Below are 21309 nucleotides of genomic sequence, written 5' to 3'. Positions count from 1 at the left end.
TCTTTGTCTTCTTTCTTTCATGCCTACTTTCTCTACCTCTTAGCTGCCCATTCCATCTCTTGGCTTTTCCCACCACTCCCAAACCCTGGAACTGGCTGGGCTATCCTTAGGTTTGCCTTCTGTGTGATCTCCTAGGCCTGGCATACTGAACCTACCCCTTTTTGAGGACATTGTCTTTAAAGGGGGTTCCCACATGGCATTGAGAAGCAAAGGAAAGAGGCAGCAAAAGAAGTTGAAGAAGTTACAAATTTTCCAGAAAGCTAAGCAAAACTTTTAGTTTTTAAGAACAGTTACCATGTCTTTCTTATCCTTGTGTACCAGGCACCCCATAAAGTAGTGCCAAGTACATGGTGGGGAAATTTGTTGACTAGGACAATAAATTATTATTATAATTTTAAAAGATTTTATTTATTTTGTCATGAGAGACAGAGACGCAGAGACATAGGCAGAGAGAGAAGCAGGCTCCATGCAGGAAGCCCAACGTGGGACTCGATCCCGGGACTCCAGGATCATACCCTGGGCCGAAGGCAGATGCTCAACCACTGAGGCGTCCCATAGGACAATAAATTAATTAAAACAAGGAGAGCACAGTGATATCATAGAAAGCGAGGGAATCAAAGGCTTTGAGAAGAGGAACGGTGAATAACATCAAATATCACAGAGAAACCAAGTAAAATGAGGACCAAAAGACAGCCTACTGGATTTGCAATCGGAAAGGTGATAGTATACTTTGCCATGATGGTTTTATTAGAGGGGTGAGGGTGGGTGAAAGCATGATTAAATTAATAGTTGGTTGAGTAATGATAGGTAAGGAAAAACAGTGAGTGTAGATTATTATTTGAGGGGAGCTTGGCTATGAGGCAGAGACTGGTGACTACAAGTAGGCTAAGGGTTGATAGAAAGTTATCCTTGTTTTTTTAACCTTTTTGTTTTGGTTTTCACATGGGAAGTTTCCCATGCGAAGGGGAAGGGGCTAATGGAGAAGGGAAGGTTGATCTAGTTAGAGAATGACTAACCAAATAACTATGCCATGGAGGTAGGATGAAAGGTCATGGGACAGAGGCCTTAGCCTGGAGCTGAAGGCACACATCTACCTCTGTGACTGGAGGGGAAAAGTTGGTGCTAATGCAGTCATAGATGAAGTTGTGGGCATAGGAAATTTAGGGAATTTTTACCTGAGAGCCTTGAGTTTTTGCAGCAATGTACTCCCATGATTTGGGAGTGGCCCTGCTGGCCTTGGTAGCCATGTTGGGTTGGGGGCCTGAAGAAAGTGATGATGATGGTAATGGCCTCTGGAGGAACAGGAGAGGGGGGCTGAGGAGGAGAAAGGTTTTCCAGTGCTACTGAAGGCCACACTGAGATCAAAGACCACAGATTTGTGAGGGCACAGTGGTGCATGGATGTGTGATTTCCCGGCTGGGTTCCTGGGTACATGAGATAGAGGAAATTGATTACATAAGTTTAGGGATTCACAAGTCATGAGCGTTGTTGATGATATAGTCAAGAGGGAGATTTAGGTTAAGGCTGTAAGAAAACAAACCCCTGAAAGAGTTTGAGTATGAGAAAAGGCATAAATTGAGGGATTAGAGGCTTAAGAACAGTGTACTTGGTCCTTGGGAGTAGGAGAGGGAGTCAGGTTCGATGAGGTTGGGGTTATAGATGGGAGGTATTGAATTTCACAGGTGATACGGTCTTAGATCATGGCAAGATTCAGGTGTGGTCCTCTTAGTGGGTGGTTGATGAGGAGTGTCAGTAAACACTGGTAGACCCAGCAGAGCACCAGATACTACATGAAGAGACAGGGCAGGGGAGTGGTGATGGTTTGGCAGTTTAGGCAATGGCACACAGTGTTTGGGGACACCTAGGATTTGCATTCAGGAATTTCTTTCTCAGGCCACTGGGCAAGTTAATTTCCCTTATTAAGTCTCAGTTGCCCATGTGCCAAAGTCTATCATTCACAGGATTGTTGTGAAAGGTAAATGATATCACATAGGGGGAGTGCTGAGCACAATGCCTGGCACATAGCCACTCACAGATAACAGCTATGGCATGATAACTGCTGTCATTGAAACCAAGGCTCCCACTAAGGATTCACATGGTAGAAAAGGTGCTAACATGAGAATTGCATGAAAGGACATATGGGGATGGCTTCTTTGTGACAACAGCTTAGATATTTGGAATCAAACAAATTTATGTTTGCATTCCAACTTTGCCACTTAGTACCTATGTGACTTGAGGCATGTCATCTAATCTGTCTGAGGTTAATTGTGATGCTGTGTTGCTTATGTCTCCATTCCCCAAAATGTATTAGGTGCCTGCCTTCTATGTTCCAGGCATGATCCTACGTGTTGGAGACAAACAGATTTGCAGAAGACTCTCTCCTTGTGTTCACAGTATAGCTGGGGTGACAGCAAGGGATGACTCTAACTGGGAAGATTAAGTTCTGGCAAAGCTAAGTCTGAGACCGGAGTCCAGGTCAATTCTGATTTATTCTGGAAAGAAATCTTTTGCCTTGATTAACTTATTCCCTCCTTTTTAAAGGCAAAAATAGAACTTAAGACACAGTTCCCATTTTTTTCACAGTAATGGAGTTTTAGGAACTATTTTGGAAAGCAGAAATGGTGAAAACTGGATCTTTTCTAATTCCCACGAGCTGAGCAATCTGCCTATGACTCTCCCCATTGTGAAAGACTATAGAGTGGGAGGTCAGAACACAGTAGCAATGCAGGGGCTCCTTCAATAATTTGCTCAGGTCCTCAGTTTCCACATCTGTAATGTTGGGATAATACAGTAAGTACTTCAGAGAGTTAGTGTGGGTATTAAATGAATTAATTCATGTAAAACGCTTAGGACAGTGTCTGGCACATAGTGAGCATTCAATGTATGTTAGCCATTATTATTTTGTAAGTGATGAGCTTACAAAGACAAGGCAAAATGTATTCCTCAGTCTAGGTACGGACCACCAGAAACTGTTGAATGGGTGATTCAAAGCAACAAAAAGTAAACTAGAAGTCAGGTTTAGAACAAGTAGATTTGCAAAATGTTGGGGCAAAAAATGAGAAATTATTGACACAGTTAAAATTCAACATTAAACAGACCTATCACAATGCCTTGAATTTTTTTTTAATTTTTATTTATTTATGATAGTCACACACAGAGAGAGAGAGAGGCAGAGACATAGGCAGAGGGAGAGGCAGGCTCCATGCACCGGGAACCTGACGTGGGATTTGATCCCGGGTCTCCAGGATCGCGCCCTGGGCCAAAGGCAGGCACCAAACCGCTGTGCCACCCAGGGATCCCACAATGCCTTGAAATGTTGTATCTACCCCGTAGATGTCGGTTGACTTAAAAAAGTTTTTTAAATTTATTTTTAAATTATTTTTATTTTTAAAGATTCTATTTATTTATTCATGAGAGACACAGAGACATAGGCAGAGGGAGAAGCAGGCTTCCTGTGGGGAGCCCGATGTGGGACTCAGACTTGGAGACTTGATCCCAGACCCCAGGGATCATGACCTGAGCCAAAGGCCGATGTTCAACCACTGAGCCACCCAGGTGGCTCAATATTGGTTCATTTCTTAAGTACTTGCTTTACAAAACAAAGGTCCAAGGAAGTGCTTTATTAGCTAAGTTCTTTTCCTCTCTTTCCTCTGAGGATTTGAAAAGACAGAGAGCCCAGTGACTTTCCCTGTCTCCTGTTGGAGCTTGAGCCCACACCCCCCAGGTGGTGGTGAGGCAGCACGCCAGTTTCACCTGGTGAAACCCCTGAGCTCCTGGGCTGCAGGTTGTAACCTGCAGCTTAGTCCTTTCTCTCCGGCCTATCTTAGGAACACTTTCCACGGGAAGATGAAGGCATTTCTGGTCTTAGGTTTTCTGCTCTAAGAATCCTCTCTTCTTGTGTTTTTTGCAGAAGTCAAAAGAGAGAAGTTAGTGTGAATAGAAGTCAGAAGGGAGAATGGCCCACGAGGGGTTTTCTCTAGAGTCCCTTGGGAAGCTACTACCGAACAATCAAATGTTTCCAGGACAATTTGAATAATTTTGGAACTTTAGAGAAAGTCCTCACCTCTTCCCTGTTAATCTCTTCCCCCACCTCCACTTCAACTCCTTAGGGGCTTTCTTCTCTCTGAAATTTGAGCTTAAATTTAAACACAGTGTTCCCACAGAAACTGTTCAGCCTTCTCTTTTTTCTGCCTGTCTGGCCTCTGTTTAAAAAGCCAGATTCAAGCTATCATCACTCTGTGCCTTTTAAAACCAACAGTTGCCAGGTTATAAAAGAGATATAAAGGGAAGAATGGCTGCCTAGGACTTTGACACGTTGCATACCCTGATTTGTTATAATCTGACTATGGCAAGATGGTTATTAGAGTCAAGGGGACATGACAAAAGTTTTTTCAATGCTAAAAAAAAGCAAAAGGATGGTAGTGAGGTTTTTCACCAAGCAAACAATTTCGGTATAAAATATATCTTTGGAGACCTTTTTCTTTTGGTCTCAAAAGAATGATAGTGACTAGATAGTAATTGTGCGCATTTGTTTTTAAGAAATTTACTTGGCAAAAAGAAAATAAAAAAGCTGGAAATCCTAAGTTAATACTTTTATTTGTTTACTTTATTGGGCTGTGAAAATCAAAAGACTTATTGTACTAATATCTACTGCTTCTGCAGCTGAGAAAGCCCACTGAAACCTCAGAGAAAGTGCCCCTGTGAAATAAATTCCCTTCTTTTAAAGAGGGCATTCTGGCATAGCTCTATTTTTAACCTTTTTAAAAAAATTGTGGTAAAATATACATACCATAAATTTCCCATTTAAACCACTTTTAAGTGTACAGTGGCATCAAGTACATTCACACTGTTGTGCAACCATCACCACTATCCACCTCCAGAACTTTTTTTATCTTCCCAAACAGAAACTCTGTACCCATTAAACACTAACGCCCCATTTCCCCCTCCCCCCAGTCCCTGGCAACTACCATTCTACTTTATGTCTCTATGAATTTCATTATCCTAGGTATTGCATATACATGAAACAAGTGCTTTTTGCGTGTGATTTCTGGCTTATTTCAAAAAGTGCGATGTCTTCAATGTTCATTTATATGTGGTATGAGAATGACATTCCTCTTAACGTGCTTTCAACCTTTTTGACAATTCTACTTGGGTTGAAGCTCTGTCAACTAATAGGATGGTTGGTAAAACGGTGAGTCTTGCTGGCTTCGTGTATTTACTCATCTGTAAAATAGTTCTAAGTTTTGTGCTATCATTTAAACATATCCAAGTAGGCATCCCAAACCTATGGGATTCAGACACAGGAGTGGTAAAGCAGAGTGGAAGGAGGCGATGGTGAAATGGACAACCCTGCCTCTCATGAAGGTGGCCACAGGGACCCAGTTCCAATCCATTATTCCTAATATGTAATGTAGACCCAGAACTGAATGGGCAAGTCTCCTAATTTTCATGCGTTGGCCAGTACTGTTGTGCCAAATGGAACAGAGTTGCAAGCCAGATCTTGCCCTCAGGCCACCAGTTCACAGTCTCTGCTTGGGGTTAGTAAGGCGCTAATTTTAGTGCGGCCTCATTCACGCATTTATTCATTTATGCAATAAATGTTTACTAAGTGTCTAATACAGGCAAGGCTACACATACAAGACATGGCTTAAAAAATACATGATCCGAGGGATGCCTGGGTCAGTGGTTGGGTGGCTGCCTTGGCTCAGGGGATGATCCCAGGGTCCTGGGATGGAGTCCTGCATCAAGCTCCCCACAAATCAAGGAGCCCGCTTCTCCCTCTGACCATGTCTCTGCCTCTGTGTCTCTCATGAATAAATAAAATCTTTAAAAAAATGACATGATCCAAGAGCAAATAATGGCAGGATAAATGCTAAAACAAAGATCATTATGACTTACGTTTATCGAGCACTTCCAACGTGCCAGAGGTTTGTTTTTTTTTTAAGAACTTTACATGTATTAACTCATTTAAGCCTTGAAACAATCCTATGAAATAGGCATAAATGTTTTCATTTTAATTATGAAAAGACAAGCCTTAAGCGGTCAAATCACTTGTCCGTGGTCACACCGCTGGGAACTGCTGACGCAGGATTTGAATTCAGATTGGTTGCAGAGCCCAAGGTCTCAACTGGAAGGGGCTGAGGGCGGGGTCGTCTAGGCTTAACAAGTGGATCTATGAAGACTTCCAGAAGAGGTTAACTTTCGCTTTGTCTTGAAGGATGACTTCCAGCAAACAAGGCCAGGAGTGCAATCCCGGCCGAAGAAGTCGAGCCAGGGATCATGCTTCAAGGTTGGCAGGAAATGAGAGTCCTCATGAGGTCACTCTCAGGGTCTGCGATGCCGTCTATTCCACTCTTTGTCTTCAGGTGCGGTATCGGCTCATCGAGGGCTTCTGTTTCAGTGCTAGCTGTCAGAGCAGAACGGCGTAGAGGCAGAGGGGGCATGCACACGTTCCAGACAGCGCAGAGCCGAGTTCCTCCGCCGCTGTCAAGCCCTCGTCCACCTTCAGGAACTACAAGTCCCATCATGCCCCGCGGACGCGCGCCGGGCGCCCCGCGACCGGCCCCGCCCCGCCCCGGCTCCGCCCCCGCCCCGCCCCTCCCGCCCGCAGCCCCCTCCCGCCCGGCCAGTCCCGAAGAGTTGCCCGGTGGCCGCGGCAGACGGAAGCCGAGGGAGATCCTCGGCGGCAGCAGGATGGGGGACTCCAAAGTGAAAGTGGCCGTGCGGATCCGGCCCATGAACCGGAGAGGTGAGAGCCGAGCCTGCCGGGGCCGCCGCGGTGGAGGCGGCAGGTGCCTGGCGCGCCCTTCCCTCAGCCGCGGCCGCCGTGTGGGGTCCGGCCGGCCCCGCCCCTGCAGTCCGCGCGTCCAGGCGAGAGAGCGGCCAGCGCGTCCCGAAATCTCGTCCTGCGCGGGGACGCCCCTCCCCTCGCCCGCACCGCGTCCCGGGCGCCGCGGGGCCCACGTCCCGCTCCGCTGCCCCTTCCGCCGGCGCGCCCGGCCCGCCCCGCCCCGGCGCCCTTTCGCCCTCTCGCCTCCCCTGCCCTTGCGGGAGGGCGCTCTGGTCCCTCGCCCCGGGCTCGCTTCCTCCTCCCCCTCCCCACCCCTGCCCCTCGCTCGTGCCCCGCCGCGCCCCCCTCCCCCGCTTTCTCCCTGCCAGCTGTCAGAGGGTCCTCACCCCTCCAGCCTGGCCGGAGCAGCCGGGGACCCCGAGGCCCCCACGGGCCACCCCAAACCCTACACTTTTGTGTCCGCGGCAGGAAAAAAAAATGGCAGGGAATTTAGTTTACTCCCGAGAAAGCACTCAAGTGCAAAAAAATGCCTCTTTTTTTTTTTTTTTGAACTTTCTGTACATTTATCCTGGACGGTCATCAAGAATTGCAAGGACTTTAAAGTTGGGTAAAAGAGATGCCCTTCCACCTCCCTGCTTTTTTGCTTTTTTTTTTTTTTTTTGACTTGTTGAGATAGTTTTGTTTTTGCTTGCAGTCATATTCGTCATCTCTCCAACAATAAATAGTTTAAGTGCCAAGATTCTTGTGAAATTGTATCTTTCAGACATTCTCTCAATTCTGCAGGGAGGGTAGAGAAAGCAGATAAACCGAGTACATTTTAAATCATCTTTAGTCAAATGGAGGAAGAGAACCCCCCCCCGCCCCCCCAACGCCAAGTACCAAGAGGAGGTGGGCTGGGTCATGGCTTTCCTTACTTAAGTAGCAGCGTTGGTTGGGCAAGTAACTTTAAATGAGATAATGTATTTTTGCAGGCCCTTTCTATACGGTGGTGTGTTATTGAGGTCACTGTTAAAATCCCAGGAGATGACGCTTCAGTTGATAAGATTCTGAGCTAATCAAAATCTTGTGTCAGAGTCACTTCTAAGACGTTTTTGCAATTTCTTTGTTCATAATCAAGCGTTAAGTCTCTAGAAATTACGAGTTGTTTTCAGCTTTTCCTTTTCCTTGCTGTCTTTTGTATATATTGAGATACACAGATCAACCAGTTGACAGCATGTTTTGTTGGGTTGCCCTTTTGAAAGTTGGTTTATCTCTTGGAGTCGTATCTTCTATTAGAGTGGGTGATTCCTGGGGTGCCTGCTAGGTCTGTTTAAGGCTGTCACGTGACAGAAGCGTCCTTCCCCAGCACCCCCCCCCCCATACTTAAACTAGTGCAGTTTCGGGTTTTCAGGTCTTTCCTTTGACAAAATTAAAGGATATTAGATGAACTTCAAAATTTTCAGAAGCTTCTGTTCTTACGTGCGCAGGCATCTTTACTCAAGTTTATTACCGTCCTAATGATTAAGAAAAAACGAAGAAGCAAGCCACAAGAAACAACTTTATTTGGGTTTTGATTCTGAAAGGGTGATTTGAGCAAACTCTTAAAATTGCCTTTTCAGAAAAAACTGGGAAATGTCAGTGCTAAAAAGTTGCAGCTAACCAACCATCACAAAAGACCTATATCTCACATAATTAGAATCCTTCCCTCTCCCCGACCCCTCCCCCGCCGTGAATTTCATTTTTTGAGGGGAAGTACTGTTGTTATAAATTGTCATTAGATTGTGATAATTGGCAGTATCAGAGTTTCAGAGGACACACAGAATAATAATTTTAGCTGTGGATTGGATGTTCCTTTGAATTCATTTTCAAATGAAGATTTATACATGGATCCATTACTCTATAAATGGAAGTGCCTTATTGTGGCAAATTGCTTCCCCCTTCATTTAGTGCCATCTCTACCTAGCCTTGTATTTCCTGAATGCACATGGACTTCTTTTTGCTGTGATTACCACAGATAATTAAAGTTGATTCTATTTCTGTTTTGTCATGAAGTCGTCATTTACATATATCTCGAATGCAATGGAATACGTTGTAGTGGAATTCTAAAGCCAGTGGTTTTTTTTCTTTTCTTTCTTTTTCTTTCTTTTTTTTTTTTTAAGATTTCATTTTTCAGTAATCTCCACACCCAACGTGGAGTTTGAATTTACAACCCTGAGATTAAGAGTTGCATGCTCCACTGACTGAGCCAGCCAGGCTCCCCTAAAGCCAGTGATTTTTAAACTGCTATCTGGAATTTATTTAAAAAGACTAAAACAGAAGTACATTTCTTTCCAGTAATTTTGGAAAGAATCATATTACTTTGACTAATCATTACTTCTGGGAAAAATAGTGTAATAAGTAAGTAGTAGTGTATACTTACCACAAATAGTAAACTTCTAGTCAGGATTTTTTCTCGTATCAGTTCAGGATGCAAACTCAGAAATCACTCTTCACAAATAAGAATGAGTAGAGAATGGGTTATCAGGATGAGGAAGTTTTGGCGTATAGATTCTGATGTTTGGAATCATATTGGCTGCTCTTTGAGGTAATCTGAAATTTGCAATAAACTTCTAGTGTACCATTAAGTTCTTCATCTGATTCAGTTTCTCTGCTAAGGTATTAAGGTAGTTAGTTGGTTTATTATTTAACATTGATCATGGAAGTAAGAGTTTTGGTCTTTTATGCTAAATTATATGTGGTTTGGGAAACATAGTTGTTTTAACAACATTAAGCAGTATGCTCTAGTTCAATAATAGCAAGAATTATAATGGCTAATGAATATGCTTTTCTTTTCTTTTTTTTAATGTATTTTTTTAATTTTTATTTATTTATGATAGTCACAGAGAGAGAAAGAGAGAGAGAAAGAGACATAGGCAGAGGGAGAAGCAGGCTCCATGCACCGGGAGCCCGACGTGGGGTTCGATCCCGGGTCTCCAGGATCGCGCCCTGGGCCAAAGGCAGGCGCCAAACCGCTGCGCCACCCAGGGATCCCGAATATGCTTTTCTTAATAGTATTTTTCTTGTTATATATTTTAACATTGCACTAACGAAACATAAAAGGGAAAAAGTCTATGACATCCTTCCATTCTAACAATTCACACTGTCATTTTCTAATTTCCATTCTGGTTTGTATTCACATGCATGTAATTTTACCTACTTCTAATATTGCAACTTTTGTTTTTGCTTTTCTTCATTTGAAATAAGTACTTAAGCTGAAGAACAGCTGTAAAATTGTTTTGTCATGAGATCTTGAAGTTCTGCTTGCAGATATCGTTTGGTTTATCATGTTATTTTTCAGACTTGGACAACTCATCAGGTAACTCCGGTTGTGTTCTTCTATATACTGTAAGGAACACCCATTCATACATTATTAACCAGTCTAATTATTAAATGAACTGAAAGGCTTACAAGCATAATTGATAGTACTGGCTAGATCAGTGACACTCTCCTGTTTAGGAATTTGATGTTTTGTAACTCGGGTGGTTTAAAAAACATTTAATATTTACCGAATACCTGCCAGGTGTCTAGTTTATATTAGATATGATGGGATCTTATTGCCTTTCTGCCGGGGGCCTCCCATGTTTAAATGTGTATAAGATCAACTACCAAAATAAATACATTTACATCAAAAGTGTTTGGAAAATCTGTTTCTTACCTATCTAGCTTAAGGTAGTGAAACCAAAAATTACATTAGATATTTAGCTGGATAGTGAAAGGGGTTAATTCAGTTGTTAGGGAAGATGGATAATAAATATATTTCAACAGGCATTTCTCAAGGGTTTACTTTACATTTTATAGTACTTGATGCAGTGAAAGGCACAAAGAGACAGAAGAATGTGACTGTCTGATAAAAGTCAATGCTTAAGTAAATTGTAGCCTAGAATCTCAGTGCAAAGATTGCTATGGAGATATTAAAAATGTTGAAAATCAACATTATTTTAAAAAGAAGACAGTTTTCTATGTTAGCAGAAAAAGCAGAATGTAAAACAGTATGTGCATTATGATGATTATTACTCTGTAAAAATGTAAACAGGAATGGCAAGGGCTAGAAAGAAACATGAAAAAATGAAATTGCTTGTTCTTGTCGAGAGACCCTTAAGTCCTGAAAACTCTCTCTTCGTGTTGACTTCTCTTATAGTACTCAGCTTTTTAAAGTTGTGCTTTATGGTTCATGGTCATGAGGAAGTGGCTCACACATGAAAAGATAAAAGGTAAACAAACATCTATCGCAGATTGCCAGGTGAGTGATTGGCAAATACAGGAATTCAGAGGAGTGCAAGATCCCTGGAGGCCTGGTGATCAGGGAAGGCTTCTGTGGGGAGGAAGAACCTTGATTAGACGTGGAGGGAGGAATCTAATGATCGGAATGGGGTTCATGGTAGCAGGTGAAGAGAGAGCATTGGTTCTTTGGGGAGGAAGTATGGCCCAAGAGCAAAGGCACAGAGACAGGAATGAGCCAGGCAAGTTTAGATGGCAGAGGCAGGCTAAACCTGCCAGAAAGGAGGATTCTGTGAGCTTGAGTGGAGAAGGATGAGATTAGAAAGGTAGGGTGGGGGATCCCTGGATGGCTCAGCCGTTTAGCGACTGCCTTCAGCCCAGGGCGTGATCCCGGAGACCCGGGATCGGGTTCCACATCGGGCTCCCTGCATGGAGCCTGCTTTGCCCTCTGCCTGTGTCTCTGTCTCTCTCTCTCTCCTCTCTCTCTCTCTCTCTCTCTCTCTCTCTCTCTCTCTGTGTGTGTGTGTGTCTCTCATGAATAAAGAAAGTCTAAAAAAAAAAAAAGAAAGAAAGGTAGGGTGGAATTGCAGGGAGCCCTGAGTGCTAGCTAAGCCCAGAAGCCTGGGTTAGGGTGGCTAGTTCATGTGGTCTATTTAGCCCTGTAGAACTTCCATGGATCTTGGACACAAGGATGAAGGAGAAAGATTGCCAGGTCTCAGGGCAGGATGGAAAACCTGGGTAGATGCCTGATTCAGGGCATAGCTGGGTAACATTTAAGAGCAGGGTGGTGAAAATGAAGCCCTGTGAATAGGAAGAATCAGGAGGCTGATCAAAACTTAGGTAAACCATTGTGACTCAGAAGACAGGTGAAACTGAGGAAGCAAGAAGCTGAGAGAACACTCTGGCAGTCTGTAAAGACACCACAGGTGATCCTTAGGAAATGAAGGGGCTAGGTAGTGAGATTCTGAAACAGGAAGGTGGTTTTGACCTTGAGGCCATTGCTGGTCCCACAGAATAACTGGTAATGGAGTTGAGGTTGTCTATGGATGGAAATTTCTTACATACTTTCTAAAACAGAAGATCCTTGTTTTCTAGCATCTGCTTGATATGCTAATGGAGAATGAGACACACATCTATTACAACATTGTTTTGTTTCTGTTGTCCACTCAATGACTGAAATTGGGATTTATACATACAGGGTCAGAGCTTTTGGAGAAGAAAGTACAAATTTATATGATAAAATAAAAATTTGTTTGAGTTGGCATTTACTTTTACCCCCCTTACCTCCATAAAGCAATGACGAATATCTAACTTTTCCAATCCTTAAGATCTGAAGATGAAGGAAACCACTGACAAAACTATTCATTAAGCTGATGAATGGAGATGTTTATTGAGTAGAAATGGATTATTATTGATCTCTCAGCTTGCTGATCGTGTTCCCCTTGTGTTCAACAGAGCACATTAAAAAAAAAAACTTGGCAGAGATGAGCAGTGTAATTTATAGGGAAATGTGTGACACTCACTGGCCTCTGGGACACAAAACCATGACTTAATTGGTAACTGGGCTTGAGCTTTCAGGTGCTGTAGATATCTTTAAAAGGTGATATTAGCCCATTCAATATGTGTTGATTGAAGGAAAGAATAGCTACTTGTTTGTGAGAGTTTTCTGTTTGTGAGCTACAGAGCTCAGGACTTTTTTTTTTTTCTTAGATTTATTTATTTGAGAGAGAGAAAAAGAGCATAAGTGGGGTGAGGGACAGAAGGAGAAGCAGACTCCCTGCTGAGCAGAGAGCCCCATGTGGGGCTTGATCCCAGGACTCCAGGATCATGACCTGAGCCAAAGGCAGATGCTAACTGACTGAGCCACTCAGGTGCCCCAGAGTTTGGTACTTTTTAAGCGATACTCTTCAAACAAAACTTTGAAATGGAGTAATCATTTAACAGAATCTCAGAGAGGGGGCAAGTAAACTTCCCCAGAATTACAAGACAAATATTTTCAGCCTGAATTTCACCTACTGTGCCATTAAACCCTGTGCTTTCGCTACTGTTTTGGACATGATAATCTTTAAAGGGACCTTGCATTTTTGAGTTTACATAATTTTCAAAGATGTATAAGATACGTGAGAAGCATAAGTCGTGATCTTTGACTAAAGGAGCTCACTGTCTTCTTGGTAATAGAGATGCACAGGTGAGTCAATTATAAGAATATATGTACACAGTGATGCTAATGCATTATGAATTAAAGGAATGGGAGTGAGACTTGAGAGTGGTAAGGACTGTGTTGGAGACCATGGGCAGGTAGATGGGGTACACAAGTCGTTGGAATTAATCTGTTTTTACCCTGCTAAGCTTATAAGTTAGCTAGTTAACTGTTTCATGGTTGTTGGTAGGAGACATGGGACTTCTGGGCCAGAGGACTTACTCATGGCATGGCAAGCAATGTGAGCAGCTCCCCTTGCTTGCCAATCCCACAAGGGTGTGGAAAGTCCAGATAGATGCTGTGCAAGCAGTGAGTTTGTGCTGCATCTGAGGAACACTGGGCTTGGGGAATCCATTGTTTTAAGTGGTAAGCAAGCCTGCTCTTTGTCCAGAAGGAAGACTTTGTCCCTGAGGGTTGCTGGCTACAAACACAGTCCTGAGTGAGGGGTTGGATAAAGAACATCTATGGCCTAGCATTTTAGGTATACCCAGCAAGAATGTGTCAAGGTGACATGGAAGCAACTGAAATTTAGGAAATACAGGAAGACTGCAAAGTTTCTGGTTTAGATGATTTAGATGACTAAGTAAATAAATGTTGGGGTCATTGACATCAGAAATATAGGAGAAGCAGGTTTTAAGGTGGAGGTATAGGAAATGATGAGTTTTATTCTGGACATTCAACAATATTTAGTCAGTCCTTATCACAGGCTATATGCTACACCTACAAATATAAATAAGATATCGTGTATACTTGGAAGAAACTAAACAGACTTGTTGAGTTTTAGACGTCTGAAGTCTAGTCAAGTGGGTGGATCCAGTATGCTGTTGCATATGAGTCTGAACCTAAGGGACTGGAGATGTGTGTAGAGTCATACATTTGGGAGTCATTACTGTAGGTAGAAGATAGAGTACCAAATTAAGGTGTGTGTGAAGGAGGAGGTCATAGAGCCAAGAAGAGAGACATACGAGGAGAGGCAAGTTAAAGTAATATGAAAGCCCAGGAGGCCCCTGGGTGGCACAGTTGGCTAAGAGACCAACTCTTGGTTTCGGCTTAGATTGTGATCTCAGGGTTGTGAGATCAAGCTCCATGTCGAGCCCCATGTTGGGCTCTGTGCTCAGTGCAGAGTCTGCTTGGGATTCTCTCTCCCCCTCTGCCCCTCCCAATTGTTCACTCTCTCTCTCTCTCAAATAAATAAGCAAATAAGTCTTAAAAAAAAAAAAGTAATAGGGAAGCCCAGAGAGAAAATATGTCAAAGAATGAATAGTTGGTAGCCAGATAACACAGGAATGGCACGTAATAATTGTGTTCAGTAGATTTGGCATAATGGCAATCAGTGGTAATTTTCAGAATAATTTTGACTGGATAAATGAATTAGTGTTTGTTAATAATAGTGGGCTGATAAATAAGTGGGTTGCCAGTATGGTGGCAGTGAATACACAATTTTTTATTTTCAAAAAACTTCATTTAGAAGGGAAGGGTAAAGAGTCGTATCTGGAGTTGTATTAGGAACAGACCTTTTTTTATGAGATGTTCAAACTTCATTATGGACAGAAAGAGCCAATAGGGAAATTTTTGAAATACGGGAAGAAGAGGATAATTATGTAATGAGAAGGCCTGGAGAGCATAATTTGCTTGATGAGGTAGATTGTGAGATTATTTGAGAGTGAGAAGAATTGGTTTGACTGGGATCTTGAGAGTAGTGAGTGTTTAGAAATTGAAGAACTCTAACCATATTTTATATCTATTGAGGGTTGTGAGATCATTCTTTCTAATTTTTTTGAGATATAATTCATCAAAACTGTACAATTCAGTGGTTTTGGTGTATTTGCAGAGTTGTGCAACCATCACCAATATCTGGTTGCAGAACATGTTCATCATTCCAAGGAGAGACTCTGTCCCCACTCGCAGTCACTGTCTACTCCCCCACCCCAAACACACCCATCCTTCTTCCTTGCCCCTGGCAACCATTGCTCTACTTCTTGTCTCTATGGATTTGCCTATTCTGGGCATTTCATATAAATGGAATCATGCAGTATGTGGACTTTTGTATCTGACTTTTTCCCCGCTTGGTATAATGTATTCAGGGTTTATCTGTGTTGTAGCATGAGTCAGTACTCATTTCTTTTTAAAGTTGAATAATATTACGTGATAACAGATATGCTGCATTTGTTTACTCATTGATTACTTGATGGGCATTTGGCTTGTTTACACTTTTTGGCTATTATGAATGCTTCTGTGAACATTTGTGTATAACTTTTTGTGTAGATGTATATTTTTATTTCTTTTGGTTGTATATATACATAGAAGTGGAATTGCTGGGTCATCCAGTAACTCTAACTTTTGAGGAACTGCTATATTGTTTTCCAAAGTGACTGCACCATTTTATATTCTCACCAACAACATATGAAAGTTCTGATTTTTCCATGTCCTTACCAACACTTGATTTTTTTTTTAAAGATTTTATTTATTTATTCATGAGAGATACACAGAGAGGCAGGCAGAGGGAGAAGCAGGCTTCCTGTAGGGAGCCTGATGTGGGACTCAATCCCGAGACTCCAGGATCATACCCTGGGCCGAAGGCAGGTGCCAAACCACTGGGCCACCCAGGGATCCCCATGTTTTGTCTGTCTTTTTGATTATTGCCATCCTAGTGTATGTGAAGTAGTATCTCCTTGTGGTTTTGATTTTCATTTCTCCAGTGTCTAATGATGTTGAACATCTTTTCATATATTTATTGGCTATTTGTAGATCTTTGGAGAGATTTCTATTCAAATTATTGTTTTATTTTCTTTTTATTTTTATTTTAAGTAGACTCCAGACCCAGCGTGGAGCCCAACATAGGGCTTGAGCTCCTGACCCTGAAATCAAGACCTGAGTTGAGGGGCACCTGGGTGGCTCAGTTGGTTAAACATCCAACTCTTGATTTCAGTTCAGATCTCATGGTCCTGGGATCAAGCCCCACGTTGGGCTCCGTGCTCAACTCAGCTGGGAGTCCGCTTGAGGATTCTCTTTATCTCTCTCTCTCTCTCTCTCTCTCTCTCCTTCTGTCCCTCCCCTTGTTCTCTCTTTCTCTCTCAAGTAAATAAATAAATCTTAAAAAAAAAAGGCCTGAGCTGAGATAAAAAAGTTGGATGCTCAGCTGACATAGCCACCCAGGCACCCCCTCAAACTATCATTTTAAAAATTGTTTTGTCTTTTTATTATTGAGCTAGTAGAATTATTTATGTATTTTGAATGCTATTCCCTTAGCAGATAAATGACATCATATAAGGAATCATGACCTAGTTCAAGGTCATGTGGATTTATGCCTGTATTTTCTTCTAAGAGTTTTATAGTTTTAGACTTTATATTTATGTCTTCGATCCATTTGGAGTTAATTTTTGAATGTGATGTGAGGTAGAAGTTGAAATTCATCCTATTCCATGTGGATATCTAGTTGTCCCAGCACGATTTGTTGAAGTGACAGTACTTTTCCCATTGGATTGTCTTGGCACTCTTGTCGAAAATCAATTGACTTGAATTTAAGAGTAAGTTACAATTAGGTTTTTAGGAACATGACTGGTAGGAGGTAAAGGGAGGTACATTTATATTTCTGAGTAGTATATTTTGTTTGAAAATTATTATTTTCTGGAGAATTAGAAAACAGATTACTAAGTGGGCAATTCAGACTTACTTTATCCTCACTGAGAAAGATGCATTTCCTCAGATGGAGCATGAGTTATATAAAGGGAGTATCCCAGACCCCGCCCATCTTTCACTATGATGTCATTGAGGAATGAGCCATAGCTGATTTATACATTGAAGGAAGACTTGTTTCAAATTATTGTTCACTTTTACAGGGTGACTAATTTGCTGGCTGAGTAAGCTGAATTATCAGCTGTTAATATTTTAATACTCATCTTGAGGAACTTGACCTAGAAAAGGATCGTGTTTGGGAAATAATATGGGATCTTTAGTATTAGCGAAGGAAATTTCTTTCTTTTTTCTAAGGACTCATGCTTACATTGAAGCATTCGTGGTTCTAAGTACAGTAGAGCTTCAAAAGTCATGACGTAAACTTATAGTATTACTTAACTTTAAGATCACTCTGGTTTTTTATTGGTTTTTAGACATAGTACTAATTAAATCCCAATCTCATTATTACAGGATTACTAGGAATAAACTGTTGTGCATGTGTTACTTATTATAATAATGGTGAGCATTTAGTGCTATTTTTTTTATTGTGGTAAGGTATGTGTGTATATATATATATATATATATACACATATATACATATATAACATAAAATTTACCGTCTTAAACCATTTTTTACTTGTAAAGATTTTATTTATTCATGAGAGAGACAGACAGAGAAGCAGAGACATAGGCAGAGGGAGAAGCAGGCTCTCCACAGGAGCCCGAAGTGGAACTCCATCTGGGATCCCAGGATCATACCCTGAGCCACAGGCAGACGCTCAACCACTGAGCCACCCAGGTGTCCCATCTTAAACCATTTTTAAGTGTACAGCTTAGTGGCATTAAGTTGTTATGTAACCATCACCACTCTCTGTGTCTAGAACATTTTTAACTTCTAAAACTGAAACTCTGTATTTGTTGCCCCTTAAGCCCAGCCCCTGGCATCTACCATCTTACTTTCTATCTCTATGAATTTGACCACTCTAGGTACCTGATATAAGTGGAATCATATAGTATTTGTCTAGCTTATCTCACTTGGCATAATATCAAGGTTTATCTATGTTTTTTAGCAGAATTTCATTCCTTTTTAAGGTTGAATAACATTCCATTGAATTATACCATATTTTGTTTTTCTATTGATTCATCAATGGACACTTGGATTGTTTCCACCTTTTGGTTGTTGTGAATGCTACTATGAACCTGGAACTGCTTTAATGCTGTTTTTGCAAAGGCGCTTGTAGCAGCTAGGTCCTTATCTTTTTAATCTAAGAATTGTTCCAAACTAAGGAACCTATTTATCTTTTGGATTTTCAGTAAGCATTTAAAAACATTTTCTTTTTAGTTTTTAAAATTCAGATTAAATTTAAAGCCTAAGTTTGTTATTGTTAATTACTGCTTGCTTTCTCAACAGTGTAGAGCAAGAAGTTTTTTTTTTTAAAAAGGTTTTTTATTTATTAATGAGAGAGAGAGAGAGAGAGGCAGAGACACAGGCAGAGGGAGAAGTAGGCTCCATGCAGGGAGCCTGATGTGGGACTCGATCCAGGGTCTCCAGGATCACACTCCGGGCTGAAGGCGGCGCTAAACTGCTAAGCCACCCAGGCTGCCCTAGAGCAAGAAGTTTTAAATGGAGAAAGTTTCGTACTTAGAATCTTGTTGCAATGTAATTTTTTTTTTAAGATTTTATTTTTATGATATCTCTACACCCAGCGTGGGGCTTGAACTCACAATCCAGAGATCAAGAGTTGCATGCTCTATTGACTGAGCCAGCCAGGTGCCCCTTTTACTATAATTGAATTCAACCAACTAGTAACATGTGATGGTATTTTACCTATAACATTTATAATAAATGTTTTTCATTTCTGACCCTTAAACTCTCTTCAAATTTCACTGCTTTTATTTGCTTGGGTGTGTGTCCTACATGTTCCACCCATATTATAAGCAGCCTTGTCTTAATATCTATCCATCACTCAATAGAATCAGAGTGGGAATTTTGTTTGGTTAAAAATTGAGCTAATAAAGTGAAGATAGTGTTTATATCTTAAAGGCCACTTTTCATGGGTGTTAGATGTAGGGACATTTGTAACTGTTGCAGTCTTTAGGACAAAATGAATTTGGGTTGGGTATATTAGTTATAAGGTGATTCTATGTATTGTATAGGGTTTTCCAGGGATTGGTTCATCATGGCATTTAATGTTTCCAAATTATTAGTTCTATTTAATGAAGTCATGAGGCAGAGAATGGAGGAGCTGTGAGGAGGATAGGGGAAAAGCATACAAATATATTGAAGGAAAATGTTTGGATTCCCTCTCAATTCAAGATCATTTGAAATGAAGGCAGAGCAGTTAGAAAATATTTGAGTTACAGTTTTTCAGTCATGCATTCTAACTGCATGCAGAACTATACATGCAACGCCCTTGCTCAGGCCAAACATTCTTGCAAGACACTAATAACTAACTTTGTGGTGGGTGGTGAGATAGTAAGTAGATTCTGAGTCATACAGTATAATTTCCGGAGATTTGGTAATACATTTGTGTATGATATGGATTTGACTGTCAGGGACCAGCCAATACAATATGGTCAGAAACCATTAAGGAGGAGTATTAAGAAAGTGTGATGATCACAAACTTTCTTGAACTCTGGGCCTATAGACCTTAGTGCTAGTTAACCACAGTGGAACATTTATTTGCAGCTTTGGGATTAGTCTTCCACACCTAGGTAAAACCTAGTTCTGTAGTTTTTGTTTCAGTTTTCTTTGCCTGAAAGATGTGCTGGCTAAAAGAAAGACCACTACATTTTTTGTACTTCTAGAATGTATCTTTGAGAACAAATGCAGAAAAACCAATATAAGAAACATTGTGGCAGGTACAGGGAGGGAGATTTTTGTTTTTGCTTTTTTGTATTTACATAACTCAGTTATGTAAATTAAAATGAAAGAAATGACCTTCTCTAGCCGTGGAAATGCTCTTAAGTTATAATGAGTATGACATTGACATTTGGCCAAGGTTCTTTGGGAAATACAAAATAGCACTAATGTAGTGCAGCTCTTTTCCTTAGAGCTTATTTTTTGGTAATGGAGATAAGGCAAACAGTTTCATACTTTGCGTCAGAAAAATATAAGAATATAAAAATATGAGGGGCGCCTGGGTGGTTCAATTGGTTGAGTGTCCAACTGTTGATTTTGGCTTAGGTCATCATCTCAGGGTCATGAGCTCAAGACTTATGTCATTGGGCCCTGTGCTTAGCGTGGAGCCTGCTTGAGTGTTTCTTTTTTCCTCTCCCTCTGCCCTTCCCTCTGCTTATGTTCACTCTCTCTCTCAAGTAAAAAGTAAGTCTTAAAAAAAAGATTATAAAAATATGAGAACATAAACATGCCATGGCCATACTTAAAAAAATAGCTTTATTGGGAAAAAAAAGGAAAAATAGCTTTATTGAGATGTAATTCACATATCATACAATTCAACCATCTCAGTGGTTTTTATCATGCTCAAATAATTATGCAGTTATCAGCATAATCAATTTTAGTACATTGTCTTACCCTCAATAGAAAACTATACCCATGTAACCGCATGGTGACTATAGTTAGTGATACTGTATTGCATATTTGAAGGTTGCTAAGAGAATAGATGTTAAAAGTTCTCATAATGAAAATATTTTTTGTAATTATGTATGGTGACATGTTAATTATTAATCAGACTTGTGTCGTGAGAATTTTGCAATGTATACAAATAGGGAATCATGTTGTACACCCGAAACTAATATAATGTTATATGTCAATTATACCTCAATTAAAAATAAGCAAAACACCATACCTATTAGCAGTCACTCCCTAGCTGTAGGCAATAACTAGTCTATTTTCTGTCTCTATTTGCCTATTCTGGACATTTCAAAATGGGTAGAATCATATAACGTGGTATTTTGTAACTGGCTTCTTTCACTTTGCACAACCTTCATTCATGTTGTAATATGTATCAGTACCTTATTCCTTTTAATTGCCAAATAATGTTCCATTTTATAGATATACTAAATTTATCCATTCATTAGTTGATGGACATTTGGATTATTCCCCTTTCTGGCTGTTATGAATAGCCAAATACTAGTGTTATTTATGGATAAGCTTTTGTGTAGACCTAGGTTATAATTTCTATAATATCATATCATATCATATCATATCTCTTAGATAATATATACCTAGAAGTGGAATTGATGGGTCATAATATCAACTTTCTGTTTAACCTTTTGAAGAACTGCCAGACTGTTTTCCAAAGTAACTGCACCATTTTACATTCCCATCAGTAATGTGTGAGGGTTCCATTTTTCCGTATCATCACTAAACACTTGTTATTATCTGTCTTTTTTACTGTAATTATGTTAGTGAGTGTGAGTGGTATCTTATTGTATTTTTGATGTA

General features: G+C 40.8%; 1 protein-coding gene across 1 annotated transcript in view; it reads left to right on the top strand.

Annotated features, from left to right (window-relative positions):
- The first annotated feature begins 6611 nt into the window (after positions 1 to 6611).
- Positions 6612 to 21309, top strand: part of KIF13B (kinesin family member 13B) — a 198512-nt gene continuing 183814 nt past the window's right edge. Inside the window, exon 1 of the mRNA XM_055346192.1 lies at positions 6612 to 6748. Coding sequence (XP_055202167.1) covers positions 6694 to 6748 — 55 coding nt within the window. The 5' untranslated portion in view covers positions 6612 to 6693. The remainder of the gene's footprint in view (positions 6749 to 21309) is intronic.

This window comes from Nyctereutes procyonoides, unplaced genomic scaffold, assembly GCF_905146905.1.
Source record: "Nyctereutes procyonoides isolate TBG_1078 unplaced genomic scaffold, NYPRO_anot_genome, whole genome shotgun sequence".
Classification (NCBI taxonomy): Eukaryota; Metazoa; Chordata; class Mammalia; order Carnivora; family Canidae; genus Nyctereutes; species Nyctereutes procyonoides.
The sequence above is the reverse complement of the archived record's forward strand: the minus strand, read 5'-3'. Positions and strand labels throughout refer to the sequence as shown.